This window comes from Aotus nancymaae, unplaced genomic scaffold (genome assembly GCF_030222135.1).
Source record: "Aotus nancymaae isolate 86718 unplaced genomic scaffold, 86718_ANA_hifiasm-v0.15.2.pri h1tg000002l, whole genome shotgun sequence".
Taxonomy (NCBI): Eukaryota; Metazoa; Chordata; class Mammalia; order Primates; family Aotidae; genus Aotus; species Aotus nancymaae.
The window spans coordinates 52701118-52725396 of record NW_026988413.1 but is presented as its reverse complement, the minus strand read 5'-3'; the positions used below and the strand labels follow the sequence as shown (position 1 = coordinate 52725396).

The 24279-nt window shown below is 41.2% G+C and overlaps 1 protein-coding gene across 3 annotated transcripts in view; it reads right to left on the bottom strand.

The window, feature by feature from the left end:
• Positions 1-24279, bottom strand: part of PUS7 (pseudouridine synthase 7) — a 63306-nt gene that overhangs the window by 22417 nt on the left and 16610 nt on the right. For 2 of the 3 annotated variants that reach the window (XM_021673120.2, XM_021673126.2), the window contains exons 4-9: positions 23531-23675; positions 18111-18128; positions 16336-16447; positions 13200-13277; positions 3203-3331; positions 2291-2416 (exon numbers count right to left, since the gene is read on the bottom strand). In XM_021673120.2, the coding sequence (XP_021528795.1) occupies positions 2291-2416; positions 3203-3331; positions 13200-13277; positions 16336-16447; positions 18111-18128; positions 23531-23675 (608 nt within the window). The remainder of the gene's footprint in view (positions 1-2290; positions 2417-3202; positions 3332-13199; positions 13278-16335; positions 16448-18110; positions 18129-23530; positions 23676-24279) is intronic. The other variant, XM_064374649.1, reaches the window with a different exon arrangement.

The following is a 24279-nucleotide window of genomic DNA, read 5'->3' as shown; positions in this document are numbered from 1 at the left end:
ACTAATACAAAAAATTAGCCGGGCATGGTGGCGCGTGCCTGTAATCCCAGCTACTCAGGAGGCTGAGGCAGGAGAATTGCCTGAACCCAGGAGGCGGAGGTTGCGGTGAGCCGAGATCGCGCCATTGCACTCCAGCCTGGGTAACAAGAGCGAAACTCCGTCTCAAAAAAAAAAAAAAAAAAAGGTCTATTCAGACTCTTTGCCAAGTTTTAGAATGGGTTGTCTTTCTGTTCTTGAGTTGTAAGAGCTTTCAATATTTTAGATACAAGTCATTTTTCCACCTATACAATATAAACAGAGTTAGTTTTTGCCTTCAGGAAATTCTATGGTGTTAACAATGGGTTTCTTTGAAAGCAAGAGATATTCTTATGCTGTAAAAACAAATGATTTGGAATTCTGAGCTGACAGTACTGACCTTTGGGCATGCTATGTAATTTTTGTTGTGGGATAAATTTGATCTCATTTTAGTTATTTACGTTTGTTTACATTATCTTTGAAGTACAAAATTTATAGGGTTCCACGGCTGTCCTTCTGCCAAATTAATAACAAATTTATAAGCTGATACAGCCCTCCCTTAAATATTCTGTCCCGTAATACAAATCACATTTTTATTGTTTTTGTCAATGCCCTCTGACATTAGCAAGGTTGAAAACATATTAGCACTCACTATATTCTAGGCATAAAAATAGATGTGGCCTCAACATCATTTCACTTCATTTTCATCACCTTCTGAATTGGTATTATCATCTCCATTCTACAGATGAGTAATTTGAGGCTCAGAACTCAAGTCTGATTTCACCTGAGCTTTTTCATCTTCTCAATACTACCTCAAAGAGGCAGAGGAAATATAGATTTTTATCATTTTGCACTTTTAAAATCACAAAAACTAATGCAACTTCACATAGTTAGCTGCTAAAACAATGGACTGGAAGCCAGGAAAACTCTATTTCCAAACTACAGCCAATCAACTAATGAGTTCAGACAGTCCTCGCTAAGCCTAAGTTTGCTAACCTGAAGGGTCTGAAACACAAGGCAGAATATGAACACTCAAATCATTTCCAACCTGTAACTACTACAATTCTAACTGAATAACTAGTTTATGTAACACAGTCTCTGCTGAGCAACAGGATTCCAGAAGTACATTTATGAACCCAACTATTTATTGATGGGATTCCCACTGTAGCTTAGTCTAGAGGGATTCTTATTAGTTTAAAAGTAAATCAGAGTTCTTAAACTCCATGTCACTAATTTTATCCTTTATTACTTTCCTTAAAGAGTGAGGGAAGGGGCCAGGCACGGTGGCTCACACCTCCCAGTTAGGGAGACCAAGGCGGGCAGATCACTGGAGGTCAGGAGTTTGAGACCAGTTTGGTCAACATGGCAAAACCTCGCCTCTACTAAAAATACAAAAATTAGCTGGGCATGGTGCATGCCTGTAGTCTCAGCTACTTGGGAGGCTGAGGCAGAAGAATCACCTGAACCCAGGAGGCAGAGGTTGCAGTGAGCCGAGATGGTGCCACTACACTGCAGCCTGGGCAACAGAGCGAGACGTCATCTCAAAAAATAAAAATTAAAAAATACATAAAATTAAGAGTGAGAGAAGGGCGTATCAAATTTAACTTGTTAACACAGATCATAAAATATATCACCTCTGTAGGGCTACTTTGGGTCTGAGTTACCCAACTGATTACTGTGGAATCACTTACTGAGCCAAGACTTACCTGTTAAAAAATAAAAATAAAAATAGGGCCGGGCACAGTGGCTCACACCTGTAATTCCAGTACTTTGGGAGGCTGAGGTGGGTGGATAATTTGAGGTCAGGAGTTTGAGACCAGCCTGGTCACATGGTGAAACCCTGTCACTACTAAAAAGACAAAAAAGTTAGCTGGGTGTGGTGGCAGGAGCCTGTAATCCCAGCTACTCAGGAGGCTGAGGCAGGCAAACTGCTTGAACCTGGGAGGCGGAGGCTGCAGTGAGCTGACATCACACCACTGCACTTCAGCCTGATCAACAGAGAAAGACTCTGTCTCAAAAAATAAAAATAAAAATAAAAATAAAAATAGATCCCCTGGATGGGTTACCAAGAGTGGTAGGAAAGCTCAATTTTCAAGTCATATTCTTTTGAACTCTGATTTTTTACCTTGTGCATGCATTATCTTAAAAATTATGAGACTGTAGTTCGTTTACCCCAGACATGAGAGAACGTAGAAATAATTAAAAATGCCACCACCAACAAATCCTGCTTCTTTTATGAAAAATCTCTTTTTGATAAAAGAAATTCAATACCAACCTTCCAACCTGATACGTAGGGACAGCTGTGGTTCCAAATCTCTGCATTCCATAGTAGTTAATAAATCCAATCTCCTTGAGAGAGTTCATAGCTTGCTGTACTTGGTCATCAGTTCCTGTTATATTTCTACAGGGACCCAAATTATCCAGAGAAAAAAAGTCAAACGTTCAGGGAGGCAGATCGTAAACGACTAGTGTAGCTTCGTGTCTTTCGTTCACTCCCCTGCAGCTTTCTCTCTACCTCCTGAGGGCTCTTTCTTTTTTTAAAAGTTGTGATAAGTGATTTATAATGTAATTTACCATTTTAGCCATTTTTAAGTGTGCAATTTGGTGGTATTAACCCATTTATGCTGGAGGTTGTAATTTTTTGAATTTTTGCAATCAGACTTTGGGGATGATCTTGAGCAGTATGACAGAAATAACCCTTACATACTTAGCATTCCAATAATGGAACACCAGGCATAAATGGGTTAACTACATTCACAGTGTTGGGCAACCTTCACCACTATCTACTTCCCAAATTTTTTCATGTTCCCAAAATGAAACTCTGTACCCACTAAACAGTAACTTTCCATTACTCCTACCCTTTTCCCCTGTAACCACTATTCTACTTTCTGTGTCTATGGATTTGCCTATTCTAGGAGCTTTGTCTTAAGTGGAATCACAGGCTCAGTGTCTTTTACCACAGTATTTGAAGAAAACGGTGTCTTTCCAAAGGCTGTGCTAGGTTTCCAAGGGGCAAGGTGTCTGTATTTGCTCTCCCAGCCCTGCCAGGCCCTGCCCTACCGTCCCTTGCTGCCACTCCTGTTTTGTTAGTACCAGCTCACCAGGACCTTATGACCAATGATGAGTAACAGACTCACAATGCCCCAGCCAGACCCTCTGGTCTACATTCCCACCTGCAGGTCTTTACCTGAGAACAACAGTGAAGTGGTTTCCTTGAAGCTCTCCCAATTTCAGAGGCTTTTTCTGATAGCTGAAATTCCCTAGCTTAAAGTTCATCAAGCACTTATTCAGGTGGGCAAGTCTTTGTGCAGTTATTCTTAAAAAAAAAAAAAGGAAACGCAACAAAACAAAAAAAGAGTAGAAAGAAGATCGTAAGATATTGATTGTCTGCCTGAAACAGTACAGGAAACAAGATACAGCACAGCTCTGAGCCCCCGAAAGGAAAAGGCACTGCAGCACCTGAGGTGTGCATGTCCTTCTCTTCTCTCTGCATTCTTCCTTCAGTGTAATGGTACGTGCTCCTGTTGGAACTATGTACTCCTGGCCATCCATATTTTATATACTTAAGACCTCTTATTATTTATAGGCTGATGAGTAACAGAAAATATCTGAGGAATTTTCTTTTTCTTTTTTTTGAGAGGGAGTCTCGCTCTGTCGCCAGGCTGGAGTGCAGTGGCATGATCTCGGTTCACTGCAACCTCTGCCTCCCTGGTTCAAGCATTCCTCCTGCCTCAGCCTCCAGAGTAGCTGGGACTACAGGCGTGAGCCACCACGCCCAGCTAATTTTTGTATTTTTTAGTAGAGACGGGGTTTCACCTTGTTGGCCAGGATGGTCTCGATCTCTTTACCTTGTAATCCGCACACCTTGGCCTCCCAAAGTGCTGGGATTACAGGTGTGAGCCAACGCGCCCAGCCTATCTGAGGAACTTTCTACTTTTTGTGGGGTGAGAGGTGAGGAAACAAATGGGTACAGGGACAAATCCCATATAAAGAATGGTATTAAGCATTTTTTTTTTTAAAAAGGTTATTATTTTTGTCTATCAGAAAAATATTGTAAACTCGTTATAGAAAACTTGGAAAATACAACAGAGAAATGGAAAAGAAATTCATACTTCTATTGCCTGAAAAAATTTCCACTGACATCTAACTTTGTATTTCCTTTCTTTTTTTAAAGACATGTTATATATAGCTGGAATTCTGCCCAAACCTATACCATGCTGCTATCATTTAATATATAGATATTTCCTGTGCTATCAAATTTTCATTAGAAATTCCTTGTCTTCTTCAATAGGAAATATATGTAGAAAAACAGAGCACTGAAAAGCCTTTCTCCCCTTTTTATCTCTAGTGTCACCACTGGCAGCCAATGTTGTTGTTGTTGTTGTTTTTTTTTTTTGAGACAGTCTCACTCTGTCATCCAGGCTGGAGTGCACTGGCACGATCTCAGCTCACTGTAACCTCTGCCTCCCGGGCTCAAGTGATTCTCCTGCCTCAGTCTCCCGAGTAGCTGGGATTACAGGTGTGCGCTACCATATCAGCTAATTTTTGTATTATTATTATTATTATTTTTGAGACAGAGTCTTGCTCTATTGCCAAGGCTGGAGTTCAGTGGCGTGATCTTGGTTCACTGCAACCTCCACCTCCTGGGTTCAAGCAATTCTCCTGTCTCAGCCTCCTGAGTAGCTGGGATTACAAGTGCACACCACCACACTGGGCTAATTTTTATATTTTGTATTTTTAATAGAGATGGGGTTTCACACATGTTGGACAGGCTGGTCCCGAACTCCTGACCTCAGGTGATCTGCCTGCTTTGGCCTCCCAAAGTGTTGAGATTACAGGCGTGAGCCACTGTGCCCAGCTAATTTTTGTATATTTAGTAGACTGGTTTCACCACGTTGGCCAGGCTGGTCTTGAACTCCTGACCTCAGGTGATCCACCCACATTGATCTCACACAGTGCTGGGATTATAGGCATGAGATAAGTTCAAGAGATTCTTCTGCCTCAGCCTCCCGAGTAGCTGAAAATACAGGTACATGCCACCACATCTAGTTATTTTTTTTTGTATTTTCAGTAAAGACAGGGTTTCACCATGTTGGTCAGGCTGGTCTTGATCTCCTGGCCTCAAGTGATTCACCTACCTTGGCTTTCCAAAGTGTTGGGAGTATAGGCGTGAGCCAGTGGGCCTGGCTGTCTTCGTTTGTTAGGCTTCCAGGATCCAACTGAGGATCATACATTGCAGTTGTGATGTCTGTTTGGTCTCCATTAAGTGATCTGTCTAGACTTGTTTTTTCATGACATCTGGCTCTTAGAAGAACCCAGGCCAGCACTTTTACACATCTTTCAATGTGGATTTGTCTGACTGTTTCTTCATGTAAACATTTTTGGTAGAAATACTACTTAGGTGACATGGCCCTTTTTGATGCATCACATCAAAAGGCAGAGATTGAGTTTGTCCATCACTAATGATAACTTTAATCATTTAATTAGGATAGTATGTACTAGATTTTTACACTCTAAGAGTCTCTTTCCCTTTGCTTTTAATCAGTAATCAGTGGGGAAATACTTTTGAAATTGTGTAAAAATCCTGTTCCTCCATAGTCTTTTACCCAATTATTTAGGTACCCAAGCATGATTATTGGCTGAACTGAATATTACTGTGTTGACTGAAACTGTGTTTTTATATTTGTCATTCTTCTGTAAAGGAAAACTATGTAGGGGCCAGGCACGGTGGCTCACACCTATAATCTCAGTACTCTGGGAGGCCTAGACAGGCAGATCGCTTGAGCCCAGGAGTTCAAGACCAGCCTGGCCAACACGGCAAGATCCTGTCTCTAAAATTAAAACAAACAACTATATAGAGAAATTTTCGTTAAATTCATGAACCTTTTCTTCTTTAAAAAAAAAAAAAAAAATAGCATCCCGGCATGGTGGCTTATGCCTGTAGTCCCAGCACTTTGGGAGGCTGAGGCAGGTGGATCACCTCAGGTCAGAAGTTTGAGACTGGCCTAACAAACATGGAGAAACCCAGATGGGCGTGGTAGTGCATGCCTGTAATCCTAACTACTTGGGAGGCTGAGGCAGAAGAATCTCGTGAACCCAGGAGGTGGAGGTTGCGGTGAGCCAAGATCATGCCATTGCATTCCAGCCTGGGCAACAAGAGCAAAACTCCGTTTCAAAAAAAAAAAAAAACCTCTGGGACTTAAGTCACACTTAGGATGTTGCCAGAGTTTTTTTTGTTTTGTTTTTTGTTTGTTTGTTTTTTGAGATGGAGTCTCCTCTTGTGTTGCCCAGGCTGGAGTGCAGTGGCATGATCTCAGATCACTGCAATTTCCGCCTCCTGAATCCAAGAAATTCTCCTGCCTCAGCCTCCTGAGTGCCTGGGGCTATAGGCACACACCACCATGCCTGGCCAATTTTTGTATTTTTAGCAGAGATGGGGTTTCACCAGGTTGGTCAGGCTGGTCTCAAACTCCTGACTGCAAGTGATCCACCTGCCTTGGCCCCATTAAGTGTTGGCATTATAGGGGTCAGCTACTGCACCCGGTCAGAAGTTCTTTTTTTTTTTTTAATCTCAAATTTAAGTAGATTAATTCTACAGTTGCATTTTTATGTTTAAATTTATGATCCACTTGGAATTTATCTAGCAAAGGCAAGTGAGGTAGGGGAGCCACACTTACGTTTTTTTAAATGGTTACCCAGTTATCCAACATTTTTTGAATCAACCATGTTTCTCCACTAATCTTAGATGATACTTTCAATACAGACTAAATCCTTGGATGTATTTGGGGCTATGATTATTCTACCTAGTCATGTTCCAGTATGAAATTGCTCTAAGTGCTATATTTCTTTTTTCTTTCTTTTTTTTTTTGAGAGAGTCTCACTCTGTTGCTCAAGTTGGAGTGCAGCAGTGTGATCTACCCTTACTGCAACCTCTGTCTCCTGGGCTTAAGCAAGTCTCCTGCCTCAGCCTCCCGAGAAGCTGGGACTACAAGCATGCGCCACCACGCCCAATCCACCCTGGCCTCCCAAGGAGTTGGGATTACCAGTGTGAGCCACCACGCCTGTCCAAGTGCTATATTTTTTTTTCTTTTTTTTTTGGTGACAGAGTCTTGTTCTGTCACCCAGGCTCCTAGATCATGCAATGGCATGATCTCGGCTCACTGCAACCTCTACCTCTTGGGTTCAAGCAATTCTCTTGCCTCAGCCTCTCAAGTAGCTGGGATTACAGGCACCTGCCACCACACCTGGCTAAAAATTTTTGTAATTTTAGTAGAGACAGGGTTTTACCATGTTAGCAAGGCTGGTCTGGAACGCCTGACCTCAAGTGATCTGCCTGCCTTAGACTCCCAAAGTGCTGCAATTACAGACATGAACCACTGCTCCGAGCTATGTATATAGACTTTTGTATATTTTTCTTGTCTTATATAAGTTTTTCTTTCTTTTTTAGAGACAGGGAATTGCTCTGCCACCCAGGCTGGAGTGCAGTGGTGCAATCATAGCTCACTGTAATCCTGAACTCCTGGACTATGTGTGGGGACAATGGTAGAACCCAAGGGCATGAATTAACCAAGGAATTGTATCCCAAGGAATCTAGAAGCGGAAGATCAGTATGAATAGAGTGATGAACAGGAGGACAGAACTCCTCTTCAGGCAGTAACTACTGCTGTAGAAACTGATACAACAATTCAGAATCAGAAGCTGTCCTACAGAGAGTGTTCCGGACACTGCTTCCTAATGGTGCCACAGAAGTGCCTGGTAGCTCTGCTCTTTTTTTTTTTAAAGTTGAGATAAAGTTAATATAAAATTCAGAAGGCTGGGTGCAGTGGTTCATGCCTGTAATCCCAGCACTTTGGGAAGCCGAAGTGGGAGAACTGCTTGAGATGAGGAGTTTGAGACCAGCCTAGCCATGATGGTGAAACCCCACGTCTACCAAAAATACAAAAATTAGCCAGGCATGGTGGTGCATGCCTGTAAGCCCAGCTACTCGGGAAGCTGAGGCAGGTGGATTACTTGAACCAGGGAGGCAGAGGTTGCAGTGAGCCCCAAGATTGTGCCACTGCACTCCAGCCTGGGCGACAACAAGACCCTGTCTCAAGTAAAATAAAATAAATAAAATTCACCATTTTAACTGTTATAAAGTGTATACTTCAGTGATTTTTAGTATGTTCACAACAATGTGAAACCATAACCACTATATACTTCCAGAACATTCCCATCACCTGAAAAAGAAACCCTGTACCTGTTCAGCAGTCACTCCCATTTCCTCTCCCTCAGACCCTGGCAACCATTAATCTACTTTCTGCCTCTAAAGATTTTCCTATTTCTTACACATGATAGAAACAGAATCATACAATATCTGATCTTGTGCACCGGACTTCTTTTCCTTTCTTTCTTTTTTTTTTTTTAAACTAAGTCAGGCAGGAAAAGCACCTGATTTCTTAATGGAATTTTTTTTATGGTTTGTCCATGTTTTAAGTATATATCAGTATTTCATTTCATTCTTTTTTGCAGCTGAATAATAATACAAATTCTTGAATATACCTCTAAATGTCACTGATACTGCAAAACAGGAACTATACTCAGTGCTGGTTGGTGCAGGTGCTCCCCGAGAAATGGAATGAAACTGACAAAATCTTCATGATACTATTCACAGTTTTAATTGTGATGATCCCTGATGAAGCTTTCTGGTTGTAAATTCACAGCTAATTCAGTGAGTAACTACTAGGGAATATGAAAATCTTGCTTTTAAACATCAGGAACCAACTAACCAACATGTTGCACAGAAAATCTTTATTAACAAAGCCAGGGAAATACTGGCCCAAGTTCAGAAAAGAGACTGGCAGGAACAGGCAGGAAAAGAAACAAATCATTCTCAGTAAGAGTGTTCCTGCCTGAGATCCTGCTAAAATTCACAGGTGGCTTTAGAGTTTCATGAAGCTGAAAAGAAGTATTGCTTATCCCCAGGACTGATCGATCCAGCAATCATTCAAATGCTTGCATGGCAGAGTGGGTTTCTCTGGTTCATGAATTCCCACGGGAAAGGCCAATCTGCCTGGCCCCATGCATCCATTAGGCAAACTAAGGGTGTAGCCTGTATCCGTGAGATAAGTGCTTTGTGCTTTCAGAGTGCCAACACTTAGGTGGCTAATATGGTTTCTTACTAAGTCAACAGGAAGATGATAAAGTCAGCAAAATCTGGGGACAGAGCAGCGTCCTGATAAAGTGTGACACCTGCTGGCTGACCAAGAAAAAAAGAAATATTCTCAGTCTTTAACTATTCAGACTTTGAAAAATAAAATAATGAGATGCCATTTTTTTTTCACCCTCAAATGACTCCCCCTCAAATCATAACACTTTGCTGCGAAGACTCTAGGGAACTAGAATAAAGGTGGTAAATTGGTAGCACTTTTTTGCAGGAAAATTAGGCTCTGTTACTTAAAAAAAAAAAAAAGAAAGAAAAAGAAAGAGAAAGAATTTCTGTTTTGACCAGCAAATGCAAAGAAAAAAGACAAACGTTGGAATGTCATAATTCCTTTTAAGTCAGTAATCTCATTGCTAAGTTTATCTTAATGAAGTTATCACAGATGTATGCCAAGATTTAGCTACAAATATGTCTGTCATGGACTGCCTTATAATAGCAAGAAACAGGAAACAATGTAGCATTCAAAAATAGAGTAATAGTTTAAATTAGGATATATCCGTATGTTTAAACGTATTTTGCTATATACCTACAGGAAATAAGGTATGTTATCTATTGTTCCAAACAATATACTTAAGTATTTTTGTTTAAAAATGAAAAAAAGGAGGACCAGGCGCAGTGGCTCACGCCTGTAATCCCAGCACTTTGGGAGGCCAAGGCGGCGGATCATGAAGTCACGATATCGAGACCATCCTGGCTATGGTGAAACCCCATCTCTACTAAAATACAAAAAATTAGCTGGGTGTGGTGGCATGCGCCTGTAGTCCCAGCTACTCAGGAGGCTGAGGCAGGGGAATCGCTTGAATCCGGGAGACGGAGGTTGCAGTGAGCCGAGATCATGCCACTGCACTCCAGCCTGGCGAAAGAGCAAGACTCTGTCTCAAAAAACAAAAAAAAAAAAAGAAAAGTCTCTCAAGAAATATATACCATGTCGTGAATACGGTGATCTCTGAGGGAGTACAGTTATGGCAGACCTTTCGTTTTCTAGTAGTTCTTTCTGTGTTAAAAAGAAAATAAGCATGGCGCGGTGGCTCACACCTCTAATCTCAGCACTTTGGGAGGCTGAGGGGGGAGAATTGCTTGAGATGAGGAGTTTGAGACCAATCTGACCATCATGATGACACCCACGTCTCCTAAAAATACAAAAATAAGCCAGGGGTCGTGGTGCACGCCTGTAATCCCAGCTACTCAGGAGGCTGCGGCATGAGAATCACTTGAACCTGGGGAGGCAGAGGTTGCAGTGGGCTGAGATAGTGCCATTGCACTCTAGCCTGGGTGACACAGCGAAAGTCCATCTCAGAAAAAAAAAAAAAAGGAAACAAAACAAAATAAATCAACTTTTTTTTAATCAGGAGCAAAATTCACAGAGCCAGTCAGAAATCACAGGAGGTGTCTAAGTATTTTAGATGCCAAAGAGAAGGTAAAAACCTTCTGTTGTGACCTCTATCCACAGAGGATGAGAAAGCCTGCACCTTCAAACCCATGTCCCCCTACCCCCATTCTTCTCAGTTTCTGGGGAGCCCCTGGGCCATTACCCAAAAGATTATTTCGAATCTCCACTCTTTCAAAAGCTCCCTTACCCACTCCTGTTCCTTCACTGTCAGCAAATGACTCCACATTTTATATGCCACAAGGAGAAAGTAAAACCAGGCCACTAGGTAGGAACACCATCACCTTCATGTATTTACTCCTGCTCTCTTTCAAAAGCTTCAATATTTGCACACACCATCAGTAAAAGCAACAGTGAGATGAATGCTTTTATGACTACATCACGCTACTGTCCCAAGGTCAAGGAAGAAAAAGATCTGGAATAAACATTAGGATGCAACCAGTTCAACAACTACATTATTTCAGGTGAATCAGAAAACTGGTGGGAAAGAAGCCCAATTGTAGAGGATTATTAAGTAAACAGGAGATACTCCCTCAAATTCTTTATAAAAAGATAAGGGAATTCAAAATAAATATATGGGCCCAGCACAGTGGCTCATGCCTGTAATCTCAACACTTTCGGAGGCTGAGGTGGGTGGATCACCTGAGGTCAGGAGTCAAGACCAGCCTGGCCAACATGGTGAAACCCCATCTCTACTAAAAATATAAAAATTAGCTGGGCGCACTGGCACATGCCTGTAATCTTAGCTACTTGTGAGGCTGAGGCAGGAGAATCACTTGAACCAGGAGGTGGGGGTTGCAGTGAGCCGAGACTGTGCCATTGCACTCCAGCCTGGGTGACAGAGTGAGACTCCGTCTCAAAAGAAAACAAAAAACCAAAATAAATACATGTATTTAAGTAAAGGTAGTAAACACAAGGGATTTTATTTTTAATTGCAGTATGACTGACATAAACTGTACACGTTAATGTACAAGTTTTAGGCCAGGCACAGTGGCTTATGCCTGTAATCCCAGCACTTTGGGAGGTTGAGGCGGGCAGATCACAAGGTCAAGAGATTGAGACCATCCTGGTCAACATGGTGAAACCCCATCTCTACTGAAAATACAAAAACTAGCTGGGCATGGTGGTGCACACCTGTAGTCCTCGCTATTCGGAAGGCTGAGGCAAGAGAATCGCCTGAACCTGGGAGATGGAGGTTGCAGTGAGCCAAGATTGTGTCACTGCACTTCAGCCTGGTGACAGAGCAAAACTCCATCTCAAAAAATAAATAAATAAAATAAAATGTACAAGTTCTGACATGTGTAAGCCCATGAAATCATTACCATATTAAAGACAATGCATCCATCACCCCAAAAGTTTCCTTGCCCCTGTTATTTCTCTCTCCCACCATTCCTTGCCTCTGGAGGTGTACTAAGATGAAAGCCTAAATGTGTCTGACACCGTATAGCTGTTAAATTCATCCTTTCTCTTTTACCTTCACTGTGACTAACTGGGTTCACACCCCTATTCTCCCTCTCCAGAATATAACAATAGCCCTGGTCTCTGGTTTCATGTGTCCTGCTCCACCTGCAATCCACAATCCAGTCTCTACACACCACTCCCCCTGTTTAGATTAAGGTCGAGGTAAAGACCCTCAACCTGATCTAAGAGGCCCTTTGGGATTTGTATGTCCTGCCTAACTCCTAGACCCTTACTTCTTGCTATGCTCCCCTGAAACTAAAGGATGTGCCAGGTAACAAATGTGCTTTCGAATGTCTTTTCTTAAACTGCTTTCTTGGTTTGGAAAAAACAACCCTAAACCCTACCCAGCCCCAGGAACTCTCTACTCATCCTTCTAGAATCTAGACTAGTGCTTCCCAATCAAGGACAATTCTGGCCCTCAGGGAATATCTGACAATGCCTAGAGACATTCTTTGCCATCATAACTGAGCAAGGAGTTGCTACTGCTACACAGTGGGTAGAGACTAGGGATGATTCGAAATATCCTGCAATGCACAGGACAGTACCGCAACAAAGAATTATCTAGCCCCAAAGGGCAACAGTGCAGAGGCTGAGAAGACCTGATCTATATTAAAATCCAAGCATCCCATTTTCTGTGAAAGCTTTCCTGTGTGCTCTACACATCAAGTTCCATGCTTCTTGACAGGCATACGTGAACATCCAAAGGATATCTCTATTTCGGCATTTATCTTGCTGCAGGAGAAGTTCTGATTTACATGTCTGTCTACTCCACTAATTATAATTGCTTCAAAAACACAGACCATCTTTTTTATCTATACATCTCAGCTGTACAACAAAACAGCAGGTTCACTGTTTTGCAATTTTAAATAACATAGTTATATTTAACAATGAATGAACAAAAGAGAGAGAAAAGCATTTATTCTCTTGGGTCTATAAAAAAATCCTTTAAAAACTACACAAATAATACACGGTTCACAGATAAGAAGAAAAAAACAAAATGAAAAGTGATTTTTAAATAGGCAGAAGCACCATCTAAAGTTGAAAGAGAGAAACCCCACAAAGTAAATTTGAGAATTCTGAAAAGCAGTGCCAGAATTTTTACAGTATAAATTCTGTTATGTACTCTCTACTTACTTGAGAACAGCAATCTCTTGTACTGTTATAGCCCTTTTATCTTTGGTTCCCATGTAGGAGAATATGTTTGGCTTGACTCTGGTAAGACAGAAACAAGATCATCTAAAGAAAGTCACATACCATAATATCATAAGGAAATCCTAATTCTCATAATTAAGTTTTAATATAAACACTTAAAATCATAACACAGTAAAAGAAGAATGAAGAGAAACTTTATTTTAAAATAAATCCAGGGAGGCAGCTCATGTCTGTAATCTCCAGTGCTTGGGAGGCCGAGATGGGTGGATCACCTGAAGACAGGAGTTCAAGACCAGCCTAGCCAACATGGCAAAACCCCATCTCTACTACAAATACAAAAATCAGCCAGGTGTGGTGGAACGCGCCTGTAATCCCAGCTACTGAGGAGGCTGAGGTGCGAGAACCACTTGAACCCAGGAGGTGAAGAGTGCAGTGAGCCGACATCATGCCACTGCACTCCAGCCTACATGACACAGCAAGACTCTGTCTCAAAACAAAAAAAAGTATCTAGTCAAAAAAAAGTATCTAGGAAAACAACATAAATTCATATGCATACTAGAAAAGTAAATGACAGCCAGGTGTGGTGACATGCACCTACAGTCCCAGTTACTGGGGAGGGCGGAGTGGGGAGGACTGTCTGTGCTCAGGAGTACGAGGGTGCAGTACCCTATGACGGTGCCTGTGAACAGTCACTGTACACTACACTACTGCCTCGGTGACATAGTGAGACCTGGTCTCTTTAGAAAAAAAAAGCAAATGATGGCCAAATAATTCCTTTCTTAGCAGTATCAACATTTGTGGCTATTAGTAAATAACTGAGGTTTTTCAAAGACTTGGCTAGCTAGCAACAAAAAAGGCAACAATACACTTCTTACCCATCACCTGCAATTCATTACATTACCTAAGGCTGTGAAAGCAAAGAAAGCATTCTTTGCCATCATAACTGAGCAAGGAGTTGCTACACAGTGGGTAGAGACTAGGGATGCTGCGAAACATCCTGCAATGCACAGGACAGTCCCGCAACAAATAATTATCCAGCCCTGAAGGGAAAGAAAGCAAAGAAGAAATGCATTCTAGAGATACAATGCACCACTATGAAAATTTATCTTCAATTCTTAAAAAGTTAGTGTGTGAATTTTCCTAAAATGCTGCTACTGCTTTGTATTAAAAAAAAGCCAAATGAAATGCTAAAACTGGGATCTGAAGAGTTCTGATATAAAGATATAAGTAACCTAGTTAACTAAGAAGTATTTTACAAATTTAACCGTTGCATACGAGAAGGAAAAAGCCATGTAGATCTTTTTTTTTTCTTTTGAGATGGAGTTTCACTCTTGCTGCCCAAGCTGGAGTGCAGTGGCACGATCTCGGCTCACCACAACCTCTGCCCAGCATAACCGCCGCCTCCTGGGTTTAAGTAATTCTCCCGCCTCAACTTCCCAAGTAGCTGGGATTATAGGCATGTGACACCATGCCTGGCTAATTTTGTATTTTTAGTACAGACGGGATTTCTCCACGTTGGTCAGGCTGGTCTCGAAGTCCCAACCTCAGGTGATCTCCCTCCTTGGCCTCCCAAACTGCTGGGATTACAGGTGTGAGCCACTGCACCCAGCCGGAAGGATTTCTTAAACCCTGAGCAATCCTCAACTCCTAATCTTGATGGAACTCCCTCCCCACCCATCTATTCCTGTCAAGAATGGTCTGTTGTCTCTGGCTCAGGTACAGGCATAGTATCACAGACTCTCTCCCAGGAAATTAATAAACAGAGCAAAATAAATGTTACTTAATTGGGTACTGTGTATTATGGGCTGAACTGTCTCCCCGCCAAAATCAATCTGTTGATGCTCTGACCCCCCAGAACCTCAGAATGAGACTATATTTGGAGACAGGGCCTTCAAGGAGGTGATTACGTTAAAATGAGGCCATTTAAGGCAGGCCCTAATCCAATCTGACTGGTGCCCTCATAAGAGGAAATGTGGACACACACAGAGACACCAGGGGTGTACGTGCACAGGGAAAATGCCACATGAGGACACAGTGAGAAGGCAGCCATCTGCAAGCTAAGGAGAGAGGCCTCTGGAAAAAAAACAAACTTGCTGACACCTTGAGTTTGGGATTACTAGCCTCTAGAAGCATAAGAAAATTAATTTCTGTTAAGCCACCTGGTCTGTGTATTTTGTTAAGGAAGTCCTAGCAAACTAATACACTGTGTTACCATATTTAAGCTGAGTTAAATATATATTAGAAACCAAATTTCCACAGCATACAGACTTGCTGTGGTACGTAGCCACTTCCATTTTTAAGAAAAGCTTTGGCCCCGTGCCTACCCCCAGAGATCCAGCCTCTGCTATATTTACATTCCTGTGAGAAAATCAGACCGGACTCAGGTTTAGTCAGTCTCCAGGAATTGAGAGCTCCCAGTCTGGCAAGACCAACCTCTGCAACCACGTCAAAGGACAAGAATAGGCTTTCAGAAGAGAAAGTTAATTTTCGTTTTCAGCCAGATGGACTGGTAATTCTCAACTGCATGAGAATCATTTACTTACAGAATTTTTATCTCGAATTATTGGCACTACGCATGTGGGGATCAAAAAAATTAATTCATCCATTGCCTAAGACATCTATCCTTGCAGCCTGGAGCAGTGGCTCACGCCTGGAAGAAACAATGCATTTCCTATCCATGAATGGCGATTCTTAATGCCAGCACTTTGGGAGGCTGAAGTGTGAGGACTGTTTAAGTGCAGGAATTCAAGACCAGCCTGGGCAATATAGTGAGACCCTGTCTCTAAAACCTAATAAAATTAGCCTGGCATGGTGGCACATGCCTGTAATCCCAGCTACTCAGGAGGCTAAGGTGGGAGGATTGCCTGAGCCCAGGAAGTCAAGGCTGCAGGGAGCTGTAATCATTCACTCCAGCCTGGGTGACAGAGTGAGACTCTGTCTCAAAAAAAACAAAAACAACAACAACCAAAAAACAAAAAACAAAAAAACTATCATTGGAAGGTACACGTGCTATCTGTAATCTGTGCTGCTCCTGCTCATTTTTCCATTATCACGGAAAAAGGAATACACATTTCTGTTGTTGATTTAATTTTGTATAAGCATAACAACAGTAACTCACCTTAAGTATCTGGAGAGTACATTAATAGCATCCATGGTGTCTTTGTTTTCCTTGTATAGTACAAAGTGGCAGTAACTTCCCCTAGATTTTGGCCAAGAATGTTTTCTTGGATCTTAAAAGCAAAAAAAGTAAACATTATATACACCGTAATTAAAGTTATGGGTATAAGAGCTCATTTTTTTGCTATAGAACCTTTGAGTGGGAAATCAGTACTAGTCTGATAAAGAAATATTGGATATCCTCTCTGGTATCAAAAATAAAAATAAAAAATAAAAAGCAAAACAAAGAAATATAGGTTAAGTGGTTATAGCTGTGTGGACTACAGGTATTACAGTTTCTGCAATTGGACACTTAATGGTATCTATCCATATTTAAAACAAAAAGCTAAAATGTGACTGGGCACAGTGGCTTATACCTGTAATCTCAGGACTTTGGGAGGCCGAAGCGGGTGGATAGCTTGAGCTCAGGAGTTGAAGACTGGCTTGGGCAACATAGCAAGACCCATCCCACTAAAAATAGCCAGGCGTGGTAGTGCACACCTGTGGTCCCAGCTACTCAGATGGCCGAGGTGGGAGGATCACTTGAGCCCGGGGGCTGGAGGTTGCAGTGAACCAAGATCATGCTACTGCACTCCAGCCTGGGTGACAGAGTGAGACCCTGTCTCAAAAAATAAGTAAAAGAAAAGTATTTTTAATTTTAAAAAAGAAGAAAAAAAAATTAGCCAGGTTAAATGCTAACTTCTGAGCAACTAGTGTTACTTCAGTTTTCCAATCCCGTGTTAAAAAATGTAAGATTTAGGCCAGGTGTGGTGGCTCATGACTGTAGTCCCAGCACTTTGAGAGGCTGAGACAGTGGATCACTGAGGTCAGGAGTTTGAGACCAGCCTGGCCAACATAGTGAAACCCCATTTCTACTAAAAATCAAAAATTAGCTGGATGTGGTGGCGGGCACCTATAATCCCAGCTATTTGGGAGGGTGAGGCACGAGAATTGCTTGAACCTGCAAGGTAGCCGTTGCAGTGAGCCAAGATTGTGCTATTCCACTCCAGGCTGGGCAACAGGAACAAGATTCTGTCTCAAAAAAAAAAAAAAAAAAGGTTAGATTAAAGCTGCTCAAAGTGTTTTGTTTTGTTTTTAAAAAATACTTTGGGACAAATATGTAAGCCAAAACTGCACTTCGCAGATGTTGTACAATAACATTCATGAGTCCTGTGTGGCACAGAGCGACAGTTGATAAACACATCAAGTTCATTTGTTTACTGTAACTCCATCAAAGAAAAACAAAAAATACTTCATACAACAATTTCTAGAAAGAGTCCTCTTCTTTTAAAAATAATCCTCTTTCATGAACTCATCATGAATCCTTTACCTTCAGAGGCTTAAGATACTGCTGGTACTGAAGTTGGTACTTGGATACCTGGCTTCGTCAAGGCAAAAACACTGTTTGGTAAGTTAGTGATTTAAGCTACAATGAAAGAACAAAATAATCCATAAACCATTTCAAAAAACTGCCATAGCATGTATGCCTAGTGAATCACCCTTCCTTCTTGATAAATATGTGAGTTTTTTCTGTCTTGGACAGAAAAGTATTACAAGTATTTCTTTAGCTCTTGGTGTGAATTCCTCACAAGTTCTTCAGAAAATTGTTGAGTAGGAACATCATTTTCGAGTTTCCTTCCAGCTCACTATCAGTTAAGCTAAGTTGTCTATACTTAGCACTTGTGACAAAATCTTTGGCATTTCACTTTACGTACATGAAATGCCAAATGCTCTTACCTGCTGCAGTTCTGACCTCTGTCCAAATGCACAGCATAAAGATTACAAAAGAGCAATATTTAATTTATAATATTAAAGTGCTTTAGAGGTGAACATGCAAATGATCTCATGGTTTACACTGAGGACTTCTACAGCACCTGGGAGTTATGGGGTGGGTTAACAGCCATTTAGACATTAACAATGGAATGCTGTAGAGGCAAACAATGAACAACTAGAAAATTCTTCTACAGGTACAGCCTCCTTGTCTCAACGTCTTCACAATGAGCATGTTAGTTCATCCTCAAAGCTGCACTGTCTGAACCCCTGGGATAAAGCAAAATGTTTAAGACTAGATAGTAAATCCTTCCCCAAAAAGAGATTTGTTTTCTTAAATATGGGAGGACATCTACCAAATGCTATTTGTGATTATCTGTTTTCTTTGGTGGTTAGGCTACAAGTAATTATTGCTTTGCTTTGTATTTTTCTGCATTTCATTAGTTTCTTGCATTGAATTATAAAGACTTTTAAATTTGAAAAATGTTAAATATATATAGAAAACAGCAAGTTCTTTATAGATTCAAAATAATTTAAGAGATGACTTAAGACTTATGAATGAGTGCAATGTTCTGGCCTTGTCGTCATTCTTCGAACAAGCCATCTGGACGTAAGAGACATTTTTGAGATACAGCAAAATCAAATATGCAGTAGGTATAGGTATGTGGTGGGAAGAAATTACTGATGTTTTTGATTGTGATAATAGCTTGGGGTTTCAGTCCTTATCTGGCAAATACATACCGAAATATTTATGAGTGAAAAGCCATGCTATGTAAAATTTCCCTTAAAATGCTCCAGCAAGAAAAAAAAGGTAGGAAGAATAGATCAACAGAACAACAGAATGTTGGATAATCTTAAAGATGGTTTATGGGTACGCAGGTTCCATATACTATTTCCTCTATTTGTGTGCAAGTTTGAAAATGTCCACAATAAAAACTTTAAAAATACTTGTGATAAAAGTTGATGAAGTATACATACATTTTTCTTAATTACTCCTTCAGAGAATTCATAATTAAGTACAATGGCAAGAAATAAATGAAGTCACAAGACTAAAAAACTAAATGCTGCTATACCTTAAGAGAAACCAGGACAACGGGAGTGTGAGTTTTGGCTCACAAGCATGCATCCTCTATTTAGCAAATCCAAGCACTGAGCATGCATACAATTATCTCCTTTGCAAACAACAGATACAAGTATGCATTCTTTTTCTAAGTGCAATCAATATACAAAATTGTAAGTATATGCATTGATTAACCGGGAATATTTTAAATAACAGAAAATCAGTGAGTCTGAATTTATTTTTGGCAATTTCTATGACTTTATAAAATTCCACCCCCTAAGAATGCTAAGCAGCATATACTTAGCTTTATAATTTGAGTGAATTTAAAATAACTTGCAGACATTTTTGAGACAGTGATTTATACTGCAAATGCACAGAATTCCCAGGCTGGGTAATATGGTTCCTATTTGAAGAAGGCTGCTTCCACCCTCTGAGGGCCTGACAAGGCAGTCCCAGTCTAGTAAAAATGGAAACCAGATAAAAGGGAAACCAAGTTCAGGAAGTTTATGTATTGAGCGCAGAGATCTCCATGAATAAGGAAGGAAAAATGTTTGTAGCTGAGAAAGATGAAAGGATAGAAGCATGCGGAACATTCTTTCCTTCTTATTCAAGGTCATTCCCACCACTGCATCCCTGCACACCAACCTTCAGCTTTTTCAGGGACCCTACTCCATCCATTATCTTTATTTTGTTATTCTCCCTGAACTTTCACCATCCCTCTCCATTGTCTCTTTCCTTTTTCTAAATATTTTTTTCTTTTTATAGAGATGAGGTTTTGCCATGTTGGCCAGGCTGGTCTGGAACTCCATGCCTCAGGTGATCTGCCCAGCTAGGCTTCCCAAGGTGCTGGGATTACAGGCATGAGCCATCACAACCGGCCCTCCATTGTCTCCCTTGCGTATATAAATAACTCACAGCTCTTCCATCTTAAAAACCTAAAATATGTTCCCTCCTCCTTAATCATGTTCCCTTATCTTCTCCTCTTTGCAGGTTATTTGAAAAAGCAGTCTGTATACATACCTTCCATCTCAACCTACTGTGTAAACTGGTTTCCAACCTCATCATTCCACTAGAATGCTCTGGCAAAAAGACACCAGTAACTTCCATGTTGCTAAACTGATGGACAGATTTCAGAGTAATCATCTTGCTGGATCTACCTGTGGCACTTTCCATTGCTACAGAAATGGAAGCAACGATAGTCCATTGACCACTCTGATTACTGGGATTTCCTATTCCTGTGGATTCCAGAACACCAGCCTTTCCCAGAGAGCTTCTTTGTACCTGCCTGGCTCTTTCTCCTGAGTCTCTATGTATTCCTACATACAGGGATCCCTCCTGGGGACCATTCATTTCAGAAAGTATAGAGAACCTATACATATCACATGGCAGAATTTTCCTTTTTTATGTAAGTCGTTAAAAACTGTGTTCTTAGAGGCATTTGGAATGTATACTACCTGTCTCAAAATATAAATTAATTTGCCAGTAATGTTTTAATAGTTTAGATGGTATTTTCAAAAAAATACCACACGTACACTTTGGTAGGTAGAGCGATGTGCCCTATCAGACTGGCTTAACACATAAAATAATGTCTGAGTTTAAACAGTTGGTAATTTGTGGTGTTTGGGCATCATGATTTAAAATCTACCACATCTATGTTTTAGGATGCACAGTTCCATCTGAGAAAAGTTTAGGTTAAGAATATTGTTAATCACGGTGGCTCACGTCTGTAATCCTAGCACTTTGGGAGGCCGAGATGGGTGGATCACAAGGTCAGGAGATCGAGACCATCCTGGCTAACACGGTGAAAACCCGTCTCTACTAAAAATACAAAAATTAGCTGGGCGTGGTGGTGTGCACCTGTAATCCCAGCTGCTCGGGAGGCTGGGGCAGGAGAATCGCTTGAACTGAGGCAGAGGTTGCAGTGAGCTGAGATCACGCCACTGCACTCCAGCCTGGTGACACAGCGAGACTCCGTCTCAAAAAAAAAAAAAAAAAAAGAATATTGTGAATCTGCTAGATATTGCATAACCCACCAATGACAATTTCTATCAGTGTCTGGTAGTAATAGGGTCTGGTAGTAACACAGCTTAAAAACATTTGTAAATTGCAAAGCTTTGTAATGATACTTTAAAAGCTAAAGCATTCAAATGCTAGGCAAGATGGCTCAGGACAAGCTGTCACTGGTAGAGGGACATGAACAACAATATTTGGATACCAGCTCTTCCTCCTTTCCTGAGGATGTTCACTTTAGGCCACTCTCAGCTTGGGGAAAGTGGTGTCTGTAAAAGATAAATGCAGGCTCCTAAGGGCCTATCTGGGCCAGGGTGGCCTTCCATGAGGAGGTGGGAGAGAACAGCTCAGAAGGCAGAGATTTAGTTCATCCTTGAATAAACGCCACAACACCGCAATCCTAAGAAGTGTAGTTCTCTATACAAGGGGGGTTGATCCAATCTGACCTTCCTTCTTGCTTCTTTTTAAAGTGAGAAATTCCTATCTTACTGAAGGTGTCCAAAGGGAAATGGGGAAGGGTAGTTCACATCACATAGCTCAGTACTTCACTTGTAAAATCTTAAGGAAACTTTGTAACAACAAAAAATGGAAAGGTGGGTGTGGCACAAGCAGAAAAAATGTGGATAAAAAACACATGAGAGATCTGACACTGTGTTTATTGAAGGGGATGGGTAGAAAGACTGCAATGGCCGCTTTGGCCCGCAAATGCCCTCCATCCTCTCACAAAACCTAGCTTCCTCAGAAATGATGGTCACTTTCAAAAAGCCACCAGTCAAAAAAACAGTTTTTGCCTTTTCCAACCTGCTTCCTCAGACCACACCAAGCGCAACAAGACCTTGCCTTGTCTTCCTGCCTTCAAAATGGGCAGCACTGCTGACCAATGTGGGCTGTTTCTTAACAAGAAACAACTGCCATGCCCCCTTCCCAACTGGGTTCCCTGAGAGAAATAGGACCACGTGCCTCAAGGCATCGCTGTCTGTAGTGAGTCACCTCTCCTCTCCATCTAGTTACTAGCTGTACACCATCCTTGGGAGAACAGAAGCAACAGTTGCTCAAATCACTTTCCACTGGGCTTACTCCTCTTTGAGCAGCCTTGGCTGAAAAAAGGCTGCTCAGGTGGTATTTTATACTATGACCCAGACATTAAAGAAACATACAGCAACCACACCATTCATTTGTGGAGTGAAGAGTGATTAAGAACTCATGCCCTGAGCAGTGACAGGACACATCATCTGACTCTTCTTTTCAGTGTTCACTGAATACTGGCCTCTGATCTCCACCTGCTCCTCTGTAACTGCTCAGGTATCTTGCTTCTATAGCACTATCCGGTCTTGCTGACTTGCCTAGATTATTTCCTCAAGCATAGCTAAACTTTTTTCCTGTTCTCTTTTTTGTTATAGCCTCTCATTTCACTAGAAACATGGTTATAAGCAATCAAGGCTTCAACCATCACAGTATTATCTTTTGAATTAACCTAAAAGAATACTGATAGAGCCCTAATAAATCGTTTTTTTTGCTATATAGTCTTAGAATTTTGTTCCAACAAATACATCTAGGAATAACTGTTCATTAATACAGGCCATCACTGACAGGAGAAGAGGGTGAGGAAATAACTTTTTCTTGTTGTAATTTTCATTAAAATTTTGTCTGTCAATATGGTAGGTAAAAGAAAAAAAATTACCTAATTTTCCTTAAAGGTTATATGCAAATAAAAACTTTTGTGGCTGTGGAAAACACATTAGAACATAAATATCGGTGACTCATTGGCAATATGCCATGTCAAATGAATGATGCACAACAAAAGATGGGCTGCGACAAAAGGATGTCTTTGTATATATTTCCTATTTTTTATGTGTGACTGAAGAAGATAAAGTTGGAAAGCAAAAGTTCTTTCAATATAGGGGCCTTGCAAAAATATGCCACTGGAATAAGCAATTTTTGTTCATCTGAAAGCTTTATCTCCTCCATGAAGAACACAGAATGAGCAATAATCCTTCCATTTTCTTCTTGAATTGCCACTCAGCACGCTCTGCTCTTCAGGGAACATATCAAATCTCTAAGTCTCTCTCTCAGGCACCACTATAATTTCAGCAAATCTTTACTCACATAAAAGACCTTATGCCCCTTGCCAGACAGGCTGCAGGACTGCGCTGGCATCTGAAATGACAATACTCACCCTCTCTGAAGGAGGGACATGATCAATATTGTTCTCTGAGTGGCACTAGTGTAGCCCTAGAACATGAACAGGCAAGGCTAACAAGCAGTGGGGCCTGCCTTTCATGGCCACCTGGCAGGAGGAAGCCGCTCAGACACCTACTTGCCAAAGCCTTTTTCCCAGCTGCGTGGTAGGCTACAATGTACTTCTTCCCCTCCCTATCCTCTGTTTTTGTCTCTAATCCTGGAAACAGAGATTTGATAGCCTGATGGATGACGGTTCTTTTCTCTTTGGTGTCCTCGATAACCTATTAAAAAAAAAAAAAAGATAGCAACACCACTAAATTAACAAACATTAAATAGGGAACGAATACAGTGAATTAGTAAAAACACTGCTCACCTTATTAACTATGCAAAATAACAAGTGTCTGCATACGATTTCAGAAAAAAATTTTTGTTTTTTTTTTGACAGAGTCTCACTCTGTCGCCCAGGCTGGAGTGATCTCAGCTCACTGCAACCTCCGCCTCCTGGGTTCAAGGGATTCTCCTGCCTCAGCCTTCTGAGTAGCTGGGATTACAGGTACACGCCACCATGCCAGGCTAATTTTTGTATTTTTAGTAGAGACAGGGTTTTACCATGTGGGCCAGGCTTGTCTCAAACTCCTGGCCTCAAGTGATCCACCTGCCTCGGCCTTCCAAAATGCTGAGATTACAGGCGTGAGCCACAGTGCCCAGCCTTAGAAATATTTCACAGCTTCTCAATATTGCAAATCCTGGGAGCCTGTTGATGGAGCACATCCCTCTGCAGACACTGTACAAAGCACTCCGGTCATTTTTTATTTAATCTTTGTAATCTCCCCACATAACACCATTATATCTATTTAGAAGTGAGGAACTGTGTCTATGGTTATA